Source organism: Callionymus lyra, chromosome 7, assembly GCF_982586985.1.
Source record: "Callionymus lyra chromosome 7, fCalLyr1.hap1.1, whole genome shotgun sequence".
Classification (NCBI taxonomy): domain Eukaryota; kingdom Metazoa; phylum Chordata; class Actinopteri; order Syngnathiformes; family Callionymidae; genus Callionymus; species Callionymus lyra.
The window spans coordinates 5578309-5592644 of NC_141824.1; the positions used below are offsets into that span (position 1 = coordinate 5578309).

At 40.7% G+C, this 14336-nt stretch overlaps 1 protein-coding gene and 1 non-coding gene across 2 annotated transcripts in view; both read right to left on the reverse strand.

The window, feature by feature from the left end:
- The window catches only part of LOC148074763 (class I histocompatibility antigen, F10 alpha chain-like), a gene marked incomplete at its 5' end in the record, with an annotated part of 34678 nt that overhangs the window by 10119 nt on the left and 10223 nt on the right, over positions 1 to 14336 (reverse strand). The window contains 3 exons of the mRNA XM_087796110.1: positions 4837 to 4938; positions 5097 to 5387; positions 5584 to 5862. Of these exons, the coding sequence (XP_087652236.1) occupies positions 4837 to 4938; positions 5097 to 5387; positions 5584 to 5862 (672 nt within the window). The remainder of the gene's footprint in view (positions 1 to 4836; positions 4939 to 5096; positions 5388 to 5583; positions 5863 to 14336) is intronic.
- Positions 2100 to 2312, reverse strand: LOC148074766 (small nucleolar RNA U3). The gene has a single exon (XR_015712050.1). It is a non-coding gene; the product is annotated as a small nucleolar RNA U3 (small nucleolar RNA).

Consider the following 14336-nt stretch of genomic DNA (forward strand, 5'->3'; position numbering starts at 1 on the left):
ATATTTTATTTTATTATTATTTCGCATTTCTTCATATATTTCATCTTTCTTTTCCACTCAATACTTTATACTTGAATGTACCATTTTGTTCTGAAAAATTAAATAAATAAAAAAAATCCATTAGTATCGGTGGATCCAGATGGTAATGCACAACAAACTCCAACAACAACAAAACCTCATAGGCAAAGATTAGAAGCAAAAGTTCAAGTTAACACTTAAATTCTTTAAAAAAGTTTAAAGTCAATCATTCTGGACAACTTGTGTTATAGTAGCTCTATTTTACAAAGTATTTCAGCACCAACTGTATTTAAATTGATGTCATGTAATTTCCCAACTTTGAATGAACGACTTTAGAATGACCTTCAGTGGAGAAACAACACAAACTTTCACCAAGGAAGGTCACATTACTTCTTCCCAAGTATTTTATTTAAACCGAAGAACTTTGATGTTTCTTGGGCTGGAGTCGAACCCACAACTGGATCACAACCACCAGAACAATTGTACTGAAAGCAAGAGTGTTCTGAACTTGACAATCCTTGAGCAGTTCTATCTAGATTACATTTGAAATGGTGTCTCAAAGCATTTGTTTCGTTTCTCGACAATCGATTAAATGATTTGTTCCAAAAATTGATTTTTTTTTTACTCATGAATTGAGCAGAGTGCAGGAGCAGAAAATTCAAATGCCAAACAATTCATATATAAGGGCCTTAAAAGATCTCCATGATCCAGAACATCACTAGAACTAAATGATAAAAGTTGAATGCAAACTTTTTTATTTATTCAGATTAAGACCCTGTAAATATTTACAATTGGTTTAATCTTCAATCAACATGTTCATTTAAATTACAAGGTAAAGCTCTGTCTAAATACAGCAGTGATACAGGAGGGATTGATTTTGTCTTGACCTTTATTTTTCATTGTTTTATGTGTTTTTTTTGTTTCTATATGTACACTCTGTTGTTGTTGTTTCTTTGGTATTGCAATAGATTATTTTTCTGAATTTACTGTCTCTTGAAAAAAAAAGAAAAAAAAAGAGCATATACGTAACATTGCTGTGTCTGCATATTTACATAGTTGCCTTTACATCAGACCAACATTGCCTGGAATGCCTGTATTGCATACTTGTGCTCGATACAAATATTTTAAATTTAAAAAGTAATATCACGCTCCTCAAGAATTTATCAGCAGGATTCTACATACATAGAACACATTTAATACTTGATGGTCAGACAAAACTGAGTTCTGAGGAGAGACATTTGTTGTTTTAACTTCAGGTCTGTTTGCTAGAACAAGATCTAAGGTGTGGTTGAAACAGTGAGTCAGGGCCAAGAGATCCATAAAATCCTCCTATAGAGAGTGTCACATGTCTTTGTAGAACCATGGAAACAAAAATAACCTGTTGATTTTGAAACCGTGTGAAACGTACAAAGTATGTTTGTCTCATATATGGGCAATAAAATCAACCGCTATCAGTGAAAAAATGATAATGCAGAGAATAATGATTCACTTCATATGTTCACTGTCATTGATGATCAGCGCTATATAAATACAAATTACTTACTTCTTTACTTCCTTTAGGAGTATTGAGAGGAGGAATACGATCAGAGTGGTTGTTTGTTCTGCTAAATGGTAAAAGCAATTTATTTCAGGTGAAATACTAATTTTCTACTCAGCCTCATGTTGTTCAACAGTTGTGATTCATTTTAGAATAATGGGTTCCTTTTCAGAGTTATAGTAAAAAAAATGTTTGTTCATTTTAAAGAAGCAAATGACGCTCAATGGTCTTTGTCCACATCTTGTTCCAAAATGACAAACTTAAAATATCCAAATACTAGTGATGGTCTGGTGAAGCTTCATGAAACAGTGTCTTTTCATTTTTCCAGAACAATTGTTGTCGTCAAGGCTTCAGTACAAGAGAGATGTTACAGACGAGCACCACAGAGGTTTGGATATTTTTTAATATCAATTTCAACAAAGACAAAAAGACCTACAAACTATAGTCTTTACATTAATATGAAAATACATTTTTATTTTTGTTAAAAGTTATAAAGAATTACATTAAAAATGTTGCTTAATAGTATATTGTCTTGAACACAACAACCACTCTGATCATATTCCTCTCAATACTGCACAAGGAAGTAAAGAAGGATCATCAATGACAGAGAACATATGAAGTGAATCATTATTCTCTGTCTGCTTCACACTCAGGAAGGAATATCACAACTCTTCATCATGGTTAGTGACACCAAACACTTTACAAACACATTTCTTAAGTTAAGAACTATAGAAATGATCCCTGAAAGTATAGTCTTAACTTAACTCTGCACCAACATCACACTCCATCCTCACACCAAACCATTACAGTGACGGATGCATAGTTTTTGAATTTTAAAATGTTACTGTCATTCATTTGATTGCAAAGAGATGAGACTAGAAAACATAATTGTAGTTTCATAGTTTATACACAACATGTATTTAAAATCACTACGTTCAATTCCATAATTCATCTAAACTGTGATTATTGATCACCATGACATTAAAACAACTATATCAGGTTATTTTATTATGCATTACAAACAATTGTAAACATTAAACAATATAGTTTAATACAAGGGAAAATACATTTGAACAAGAGTTGTGTTTGATGTTAAAATGAAAACGTTTTTTCAATTATTAACATTCTGACTTAGGTGAGCGACTCACAGCTAGGGGGCGATCTAGGTGGATTGTTGTGGTGTCCTCTTCCACGCTGCAAACAGAAAGCAGTTGAGTGCAGTGAGGGCGTGACACACAAGTCTCATAGAGGCACACCTGACTGGTGCAGGTGCTCGGGGGGCGGAGTCAAACATCCACACTGGGCGTCTCACCACACCTGTCCAAATGTGTCGTCAGTGTTGCACATTTGAGCTCTGGCGGGATCTAAGATGGCGGCACAGGTGTGGCGTGAGATCGGCGTCTCATGGTTGTGTAACCTGATGAAGTTTGACTTGAGAGAAGCAGGTCAGAGAGCAAACCTCCACAAACACATTCAGCCGACTCAGCAGGAAACTTTGAATCAAGTTTCTACATGTGAATTGTCGGCACAAGCTCTTGTGGATTTTTCTTCTACACAAAAGTGGACACAACTTATGTGCACCTGTTCAGCACAAGACGAGTTGATCAAAGCAATACAGTCATATTTAGGACATGAGTTGATCAGGAAACAGAAGGAGAGGTCAGAGATGTTGACCTTTCATAACAGCTGCACAAATGGATTCTTTCTGAGCCTCCACTGACCCTCAATGACAAGTGACTTTACTGAACATTTGGAGTCCAAACACATGTGGACGTTTTCTGTCCATTTATTTGAAGATCAAAACACACAAGAAATGAAGCAGCAGTTCAACTATGTTTGACAAGATTCTTCACCTCTGACATCACAACTGACGCTTCATTAACTAGTGTCTACACACCAGGAAGAAAACACACAAACTATTACATGAACACAAAACTGTCTGTGCGTGTACTTGTGTGTGTGTGTGTGTGTGTGTGTGTGTCTACACATTCATAAATTTGTCAATGTGTGTCTGATTTTTTTTCCATTTTGGTTTTTGCATGTTTGTACTTCTGTTTGTTATTTGATGTGTAAATACATGTGTTTGTTATCTTTTTATTTGTGTGTGCGCCTATTTTCAGGTTTGTTCAACTGTTTTCGTGAGTGTGTTTGGGCATGTGTGCCTGATTTTGTGTGTCAGTACCTGTTTTTAGACTCTGTTTGTCTGTATATATTTTCCGTGTGTGTATCATTTTGTCTACAGAGACATCTGTGTGTGTGTGTTAGTTATTGTGTGTTAGTGCTTTTGTTGCGCCAGAGAAGCATGTGTTTAAGTATTTATGTGTGTGCATTTCTGTGTAGTAGTAAAGCACATGTGTGTGTGTTTGTCATTGTGTGTGATTGCCTTTTTGTGTGTGTGCGTGTTTGTGCATTTTTTGCTTTGGTAAAGCATGCGTGTGTGTGTTTGCAGTTGTTTGTGAGTGCATTTTTGTGTGTCAGAGATGCATGTGTGTGCATCCTTGTGTGATGGTGAAGCATGTGTGTGTTTGTGTGTGATTGTGAGTGAGTGCATTATTGTGTTTTAGAGAAGCATGTTTGTGAGTGTTTGTGTGTGTGCATTTATTTGTGTTAAAGTGAAGCATGTGTGTGAGTGTTTGTGTGTGTGAGTGTATTTGTGTGGTACAGAATCGTGTGTGTGCATTTATCTGTGTGTGTGTGTAGTTTTCATAACGGCTCAGATCACATGACATCCTGATGTGAGTTTCAAACACATTTCCAGTGAAGGAACAAAGATCAGCAGCTCTGACGTCTGCAGAGTCTCAGAAGAAAAAGACGTTTCTTGGTCGATTCCTCCTGAAACACGGAGACAGAAAAATGTATCAACTTGTAAAATCATGCGTGAAGTGAGTCTTGAAGAAAAGTGACAATTATCATCCACTGACTTTAGTCTCTGTCCACGGGCGGATCCTTCAGATGGTCCAGCTCCGAGCTGGGGGCCGCTGTAAGATCACAAACCCTGTTAGCTTGTGTGCTTCTCACCAGCAGATGAAACTAGTGTCAACACTGATGCTAGCATGCTAGCACTCTGTCACATGGTCAACATCTGAGCTGAGACAAGATCATGTACTTACAAGACGAGTCAGAGTCGCCTGAAATGGAAAGAAAGAGGACAAATTACACCTGAAGAAGATGAACATAGAAGAGTTCCTCTGACCTCTTCTCATCTCTGCTGACCTTCTTTGACCTTCTATTCTTTCTCTCCAGTATCTGGAGATGATCTGGATCAAATCACAAACTCTCACCTTTCTTCTTCTTCTTGTAGATGAAGTATCCAACCACTGTGAGCACCAGAGCGGAGGCAGCGACGGCGGCCATGATGATGTACAAGGTCAGGAAAGTCCTGGCTGTGGATGGAGAGCAAAGTAAGTGGAGACATGATCAGGTGACCAGTGTTAGAGACGTGGTGGGGCCTCATTCAGCAGATCCATGCTGACCACACCTGGACTCTCATCTGGATGAAAGAAACCTCTGGAGACACCAAGAAGGTTCTGAAGACTCTTACCGTTGGTCAGGATGTTTGACGGATCCAGTTTGGTGACCACGTCTTCCGGAATGCCGTCCAGTTGAAACACACACTCGTACCTGGACCAGTCGTCAGACGGGAGTTTCAGGTCCACCATGTTCTGGAAGGTTCCGTCAGGGTTGGGGAGGATCTCTCCGTGTTCCACGTCCTCGTGCAGCTCCTCTCCGTCTTTGGTCCAGAACAACATGGCTCTGTCGGGGTAGAAGCCTGTAGCGTGGCAGGTGACCGGAGAGCTGGCTGTCTTCTGGAGGAGAGACACTCGTGGACGCTCTGAAGGGAGAGACACCACACTTCAGAGAGAAAGTCAAAGGATGGACAGAGAATGAAGGAGAGGAGGAGGAGGGAGGACAGGGGTGGAGGTGAGGAAAAGAAGATAAGAGGAGAGAGAGAGAGAGAGGACATGAGGAGAGACAGGAGGGAGAGAAGGAGGAAGGAGAGAAGAAGGAGAAGAAGGTCATGGAACTACCTGTTCTCATCAAGGTTTTGCTCCCAAACTTCACAAACTTCTTCAGATCATTTGGACATTCCTGGGTGTAAAAGAACTGATTATATTTATTCATGCCTTCATTCTGGTCCCACTTGTGTTTGGTGATGACGGCCTGAGGACTCGGAGCGACCCAGGTCAGAGTCTGAAGGTCAAACACGATGAAGTCTTCTCCATCATAGCCGTGCTGATGGTGACCTTTGACCTCTCCAGTCTCATCGTCCCACTCACAACCGTCCATTATCTGAAAGATGTGAACACCTGAGAGAGAAACCAGAGTGAGACCTGATCTACTCCACTGTTTAATACTCCACTGTGATCTACTCCACTGTTTAATACTCCACTGTGATCTACTCCTCTGTTTAATACTCCACTGTGGTCTACTCCTCTGTTTAATACTCCACTGTGATCTACTCCACTGTTTCATACTCCACTGTGATCTACTCCTCTGTTTAATACTCCACTGTGGTCTACTCCTCTGTTTAATACTCCACTGTGATCTACTCCTCTGTTTAATACTCCACTGTGGTCTACTCCTCTGTTTAATACTCCACTGTGATCTACTCCTCTGTTTAATACTCCACTGTGATCTACTCCACTGTTTCATACTCCACTGTGATCTACTCGACTGTTTCATACTCCACTGTGGTCTACTCCTCTGTTTAATACTCCACTGTGGTCTACTCCACTGTTTAATACTCCAATGTGGTCTACTCCACTGTGGTCTACTTCACTGTTTAATACTCTACTGTGATCTACTCCACTGTTTAATACTCCACTGTGATCTACTCCTCTGTTTAATACTCCACTGTGATCTACTCCACTGTTTCATACTACACTGTGATCTACTCCACTGTTTAATACTCCACTGTGGTCTACTCCACTGTTTCATACTCCACTGTGATCTACTCCACTGTTTAATACTCCACTGTGATCTACTCCTCTGTTTAATACTCCACTGTGATCTACTCCACTGTTTAATACTCCACTGTGATCTACTCCACTGTTTAATACTCCACTGTGATCTACTCCTCTGTTTAATACTCCACTGTGATCTACTCCACTGTTTAATACTCCACTGTGATCTACTCCACTGTTTAATACTCCACTGTGATCTACTCCACTGTTTAATACTCCACTGTGATCTACTCCTCTGTTTAATACTCCACTGTGATCTACTCCACTGTTTAATACTGCACTGTGATCTACTCCTCTGTTTAATACTCCACTGTGATCTACTCCACTGTTTAATACTCCACTGTGATCTACTCCACTGTGATCTACTCCACTGTTTAATACTCCACTGTGATCTACTCCACTGTTTAATACTCCACTGTGATCTACTCCACTGTTTAATACTCCACTGTGATCTACTCCACTGTTTAATACTCCACTGTGATCTACTCCACTGTGATCTACTCCACTGTTTAATACTCCACTGTGATCTACTCCACTGTTTAAAACTCCACTGTGATATACTCCTCTGTTTAATACTCCACTGTGATCTACTCCACTGTGATCTACTCCACTGTTTAATACTCCACTGTGATCTACTCCACTGTTTAATACTCCACTGTGATCTACTCCACTGTTTCATACTCCACTGTGATCTACTCCACTGTGGTCTACTCCACTGTTTCATACTCCACTGTGGTCTACTCCACTGTTTAATACGCCACTGTGATCTACTCCACTGTTTAATACTCCACTGTTTAATACTCCACTGTGGTCTACTCCACTGTTTCATACTCCACTGTGGTCTACTCCACTGTTTAATACTCCACTGTGATCTACTCCACTGTGGTCTACTCCACTGTGATCTACTCCACTGTGATCTACTCCACTGTTTAATACTCCACTGTGATCTACTCCACTATTTAATACTCCACTGTGATCTACTCCACTGTGATCTACTCCACTGTGATCTACTCCACTGTGATCTACTCAACTGTGGTCTACTCCACTGTTTAATACTCCACTGTGATCTACTCCACTGTGGTCTACTCCACTGTTTAATACTCCACTGTGATCTACTCCACTGTTTAATACTCCACTGTGATCTACTCCACTGTGGTCTACTCCACTGTTTAATACTCCACTGTGATCTACTCCACTGTGATCTACTCCACTGTTTAATACTCCACTGTGATCTACTCCACTGTGATCTACTCCACTGTGGTCTACTCCACTGTTTAATACTCCACTGTGATCTACTCCACTGTGATCTACTCCACCGTGGTCTACTCCACTGTTTAATACTCCACTGTGATCTACTCCACTATTTAATACTCCACTGTGATCTACTCCACTGTGATCTACTCCACTGTTTAATACTCCACTGTGATCTACTCCACTGTTTAATACTCCACTGTGATCTACTCCACTATTTAATACTCCACTGTGATCTACTCCACTGTGATCTACTCCACTGTTTAATACTCCACTGTTGTCTACTCCACTGTGGTCTACTCCACTGTTTAATACTCCACTGTGTTCTACTCCACTGTTTCATACTCCACTGTTTAATACTCCACTGTTGTCTACTCCACTGTTTAATACTCCACTGTGATCTACTCCACTGTTTAATACTCCACTGTGATCTACTCCACTGTTTAATACTCCACTGTGATCTACTCCACTGTTTAATACTCCACTGTTGTCTACTCCACTGTTTAATACTCCACTGTGATCTACTCCACTGTTTAATACTCCACTGTGATCTACTCCACTGTTTAATACTCCACTGTTGTCTACTCCACTGTTTCATACTCCACTGTTTAATACTCCACTGTGATCTACTCCACTGTGATCTACTCCACTGTTTAATACTCCACTGTTGTCTACTCCACTGTTTAATACTCCACTGTGATCTACTCCACTGTTTAATACTCCACTGTTGTCTACTCCACTGTTTAATACTCCACTGTGATCTACTCCACTGTTTAATACTCCACTGTGGTCTGCTCCACTGTTTCATACTCCACTGTGGTCTACTCCACTGTTTAATACTCCACTGTGATCTACTCCACTGTTTAATACTCCACTGTGATCTACTCCACTGTGGTCTACTCCACTGTTTAATACTCCACTGTGATCTACTCCACTGTGATCTACTCCACTGTTTAATACTCCACTGTGATCTACTCCACTGTTTTATACTCCACTGTGATCTACTCCACTGTTTAATACTCCACTGTTGTCTACTCCACTGTGGTCTACTCCACTGTTTAATACTCCACTGTGTTCTACTCCACTGTTTCATACTCCACTGTTTAATACTCCACTCTTGTCTACTCCACTGTTTAATACTCCACTGTGATCTACTCCACTGTTTAATACTCCACTGTGATCTACTCCACTGTTTAATACTCCACTGTGATCTACTCCACTGTTTAATACTCCACTGTTGTCTACTCCACTGTTTAATACTCCACTGTGATCTACTCCACTGTTTAATACTCCACTGTGATCTACTCCACTGTTGTCTACTCCACTGTTTCATACTCCACTGTTTAATACTCCACTGTGATCTACTCCACTGTGATCTACTCCACTGTTTAATACTCCACTGTTGTCTACTCCACTGTTTAATACTCCACTGTGATCTACTCCACTGTTTAATACTCCACTGTGATCTACTCCACTGTTTAATACTCCACTGTGATCTACTCCACTGTTTAATACTCCACTGTGATCTACTCCTCTGTTTAATACTCCACTGTGATCTACTCCACTGTTTAATACTCCACTGTGATCTACTCCTCTGTTTAACTCCACTGTTTAATACTCCACTGTGATCTACTCCACTGTTTAATACTCCACTGTGATCTACTCCTCTGTTTAATACTCCACTGTGATCTACTCCACTGTTTAATACTGCACTGTGATCTACTCCTCTGTTTAATACTCCACTGTGATCTACTCCACTGTTTAATACTCCACTGTGATCTACTCCACTGTGATCTACTCCACTGTTTAATACTCCACTGTGATCTACTCCACTGTTTAATACTCCACTGTGATCTACTCCACTGTTTAATACTCCACTGTGATCTACTCCACTGTTTAATACTCCACTGTGATCTACTCCACTGTTTAATACTCCACTGTGATCTACTCCTCTGTTTAACTCCACTGTTTAATACTCCACTGTGATCTACTCCACTGTTTAATACTGCACTGTGATCTACTCCTCTGTTTAATACTCCACTGTGATCTACTCCACTGTTTAATACTCCACTGTGATCTACTCCACTGTGATCTACTCCACTGTTTAATACTCCACTGTGATCTACTCCACTGTTTAATACTCCACTGTGAACTACTCCACTGTTTAATACTCCACTGTGATCTACTCCACTGTTTAATACTCCACTGTGATCTACTCCACTGTGATCTACTCCACTGTTTAATACTCCACTGTGATCTACTCCACTGTTTAAAACTCCACTGTGATATACTCCTCTGTTTAATACTCCACTGTGATCTACTCCACTGTGATCTACTCCTCTGTTTAATACTCCACTGTGATCTACTCCACTGTGATCTACTCCACTGTTTAATACTCCACTGTGATCTACTCCACTGTTTCATACTCCACTGTGATCTACTCCACTGTGGTCTACTCCACTGTTTCATACTCCACTGTGGCCTACTCCACTGTTTAATACGCCACTGTGATCTACTCCACTGTTTAATACTCCACTGTTTAATACTCCACTGTGGTCTACTCCACTGTTTCATACTCCACTGTGGTCTACTCCACTGTTTAATACTCCACTGTGATCTACTCCACTGTGGTCTACTCCACTGTGATCTACTCCACTGTGATCTACTCCACTGTTTAATACTCCACTGTGATCTACTCCACTATTTAATACTCCACTGTGATCTACTCCACTGTGATCTACTCCACTGTGATCTACTCCACTGTGATCTACTCCACTGTGGTCTACTCCACTGTTTAATACTCCACTGTGATCTACTCCACTGTGGTCTACTCCACTGTTTAATACTCCACTGTGATCTACTCCACTGTTTAATACTCCACTGTGATCTACTCCACTGTGATCTACTCCACTGTGGTCTACTCCACTGTTTAATACTCCACTGTGATCTACTCCACTGTGATCTACTCCACTGTGATCTACTCCACCGTGGTCTACTCCACTGTTTAATACTCCACTGTGATCTACTCCACTATTTAATACTCCACTGTGATCTACTCCACTGTGATCTACTCCACTGGGATCTACTCCACTGTGATCTACTCCACTGTTTAATACTCCACTGTGATCGACTCCACTGTTTAATACTCCAATGTGATCTACTCCACTATTTAATACTCCACTGTGATCTACTCCACTGTGATCTACTCCACTGTTTAATACTCCACTGTTGTCTACTCCACTGTTTAATACTCCACTGTGGTCTACTCCACTGTGATCTACTCCACTGTGATCTACTCCACTGTGGTCTACTCCACTGTTTAATACTCCACTGTGATCTACTCCACTATTTAATACTCCACTGTGATCTACTCCACTGTGATCTACTCCACTGTTAAATACTCCACTGTTTAATACTCCACTGTGATCTACTCCACTGTGATCTACTCCACTGTTTCATACTCCACTGTGATCTACTCCACTGTTTAATACTCCACTGTTTCATACTCCACTGTGATCTACTCCACTGTGGTCTACTCCACTGTTTAATACTCCACTGTGATCTACTCCACTGTTTAATACTCCACTGTGATCTACTCCACTGTTTTATACTCCACTGTGATCTACTCCACTGTTTAATACTCCACTGTTGTCTACTCCACTGTGGTCTACTCCACTGTTTAATACTCCACTGTGTTCTACTCCACTGTTTCATACTCCACTGTTTAATACTCCACTGTTGTCTACTCCACTGTTTAATACTCCACTGTGATCTACTCCACTGTTTAATACTCCACTGTGATCTACTCCACTGTTTAATACTCCACTGTGATCTACTCCACTGTTTAATACTCCACTGTTGTCTACTCCACTGTTTAATACTCCACTGTGATCTACTCCACTGTTTAATACTCCACTGTGATCTACTCCACTGTTTAATACTCCACTGTTGTCTACTCCACTGTTTCATACTCCACTGTTTAATACTCCACTGTGATCTACTCCACTGTGATCTACTCCACTGTTTAATACTCCACTGTTGTCTACTCCACTGTTTAATACTCCACTGTGATCTACTCCACTGTTTAATACTCCACTGTTGTCTACTCCACTGTTTAATACTCCACTGTGATCTACTCCACTGTTTAATACTCCACTGTGGTCTGCTCCACTGTTTCATACTCCACTGTGGTCTACTCCACTGTTTAATACTCCACTGTGATCTACTCCACTGTTTAATACTCCACTGTTTCATACTCCACTGTGATCTACTCCACTGTGGTCTACTCCACTGTTTAATACTCCACTGTGATCTACTCCACTGTGATCTACTCCACTGTTTAATACTCCACTGTGATCTACTCCACTGTTTTATACTCCACTGTGATCTACTCCACTGTTTAATACTCCACTGTTGTCTACTCCACTGTGGTCTACTCCACTGTTTAATACTCCACTGTGTTCTACTCCACTGTTTCATACTCCACTGTTTAATACTCCACTGTTGTCTACTCCACTGTTTAATACTCCACTGTGATCTACTCCACTGTTTAATACTCCACTGTGATCTACTCCACTGTTTAATACTCCACTGTGATCTACTCCACTGTTTAATACTCCACTGTTGTCTACTCCACTGTTTAATACTCCACTGTGATCTACTCCACTGTTTAATACTCCACTGTGATTTACTCCACTGTTTAATACTCCACTGTTGTCTACTCCACTGTTTCATACTCCACTGTTTAATACTCCACTGTGATCTACTCCACTGTGATCTACTCCACTGTTTAATACTCCACTGTTGTCTACTCCACTGTTTAATACTCCACTGTGATCTACTCCACTGTTTAATACTCCACTGTTGTCTACTCCACTGTTTAATACTCCACTGTGATCTACTCCACTGTTTAATACTCCACTGTGGTCTGCTCCACTGTTTCATACTCCACTGTGGTCTACTCCACTGTTTAATACTCCACTGTGATCTACTCCACTGTTTAATACTCCACTGTTGTCTACTCCACTTTTTAATACTCCACTGTGATCTACTCCACTGTTTAATACTCCACTGTTGTCTACTCCACTGTTTAATACTCCACTGTGATCTACTCCACTGTTTAATACTCCACTGTGGTCTACTCCACTGTTTAATACTCCACTGTGATCTACTCCACTGTTTCATACTCCACTGTGGTCTGCTCCACTGTTTCATACTCCACTGTGGTCTACTCCACTGTTTAATACTCCACTGTGATCTACTCCACTGTGGTCTACTCCACTGTGATCTACTCCACTGTGATCTACTCCACTGTTTAATACTCCACTGTGATCTACTCCACTGTTTTATACTCCACTGTGATCTACTCCACTGTTTAATACTCCACTGTTGTCTACTCCACTGTGGTCTACTCCACTGTTTAATACTCCACTGTGTTCTACTCCACTGTTTCATACTCCACTGTTTAATACTCCACTGTTGTCTACTCCACTGTTTAATACTCCACTGTGATCTACTCCACTGTTTAATACTCCACTGTGATCTACTCCACTGTTTAATACTCCACTGTTTAATACTCCACTGTGATCTACTCCACTGTTTAATACTCCACTGTTGTCTACTCCACTGTTTAATACTCCACTGTGATCTACTCCACTGTTTAATACTCCACTGTGATCTACTCCACTGTTTAATACTCCACTGTTGTCTACTCCACTGTTTAATACTCCACTGTGATCTACTCCACTGTTTAATACTCCACTGTGATTTACTCCACTGTTTAATACTCCACTGTTGTCTACTCCACTGTTTCATACTCCACTGTTTAATACTCCACTGTGATCTACTCCACTGTGATCTACTCCACTGTTTAATACTCCACTGTTGTCTACTCCACTGTTTAATACTCCACTGTGATCTACTCCACTGTTTAATACTCCACTGTTGTCTACTCCACTGTTTAATACTCCACTGTGATCTACTCCACTGTTTAATACTCCACTGTGGTCTGCTCCACTGTTTCATACTCCACTGTGGTCTACTCCACTGTTTAATACTCCACTGTGATCTACTCCACTGTTTAATACTCCACTGTTGTCTACTCCACTTTTTAATACTCCACTGTGATCTACTCCACTGTTTAATACTCCACTGTTGTCTACTCCACTGTTTAATACTCCACTGTGATCTACTCCACTGTTTAATACTCCACTGTGGTCTACTCCACTGTTTAATACTCCACTGTGATCTACTCCACTGTTTCATACTCCACTGTGGTCTGCTCCACTGTTTCATACTCCACTGTGGTCTACTCCACTGTTTAATACTCCACTGTGATCTACTCCACTGTGGTCTACTCCACTGTGATCTACTCCACTGTGATCTACTCCACTGTTTAATACTCCACTGTGATCTACTCCACTGTTTTATACTCCACTGTGATCTACTCCACTGTTTAATACTCCACTGTTGTCTACTCCACTGTGGTCTACTCCACTGTTTAATACTCCACTGTGTTCTACTCCACTGTTTCATACTCCACTGTTTAATACTCCACTGTTGTCTAC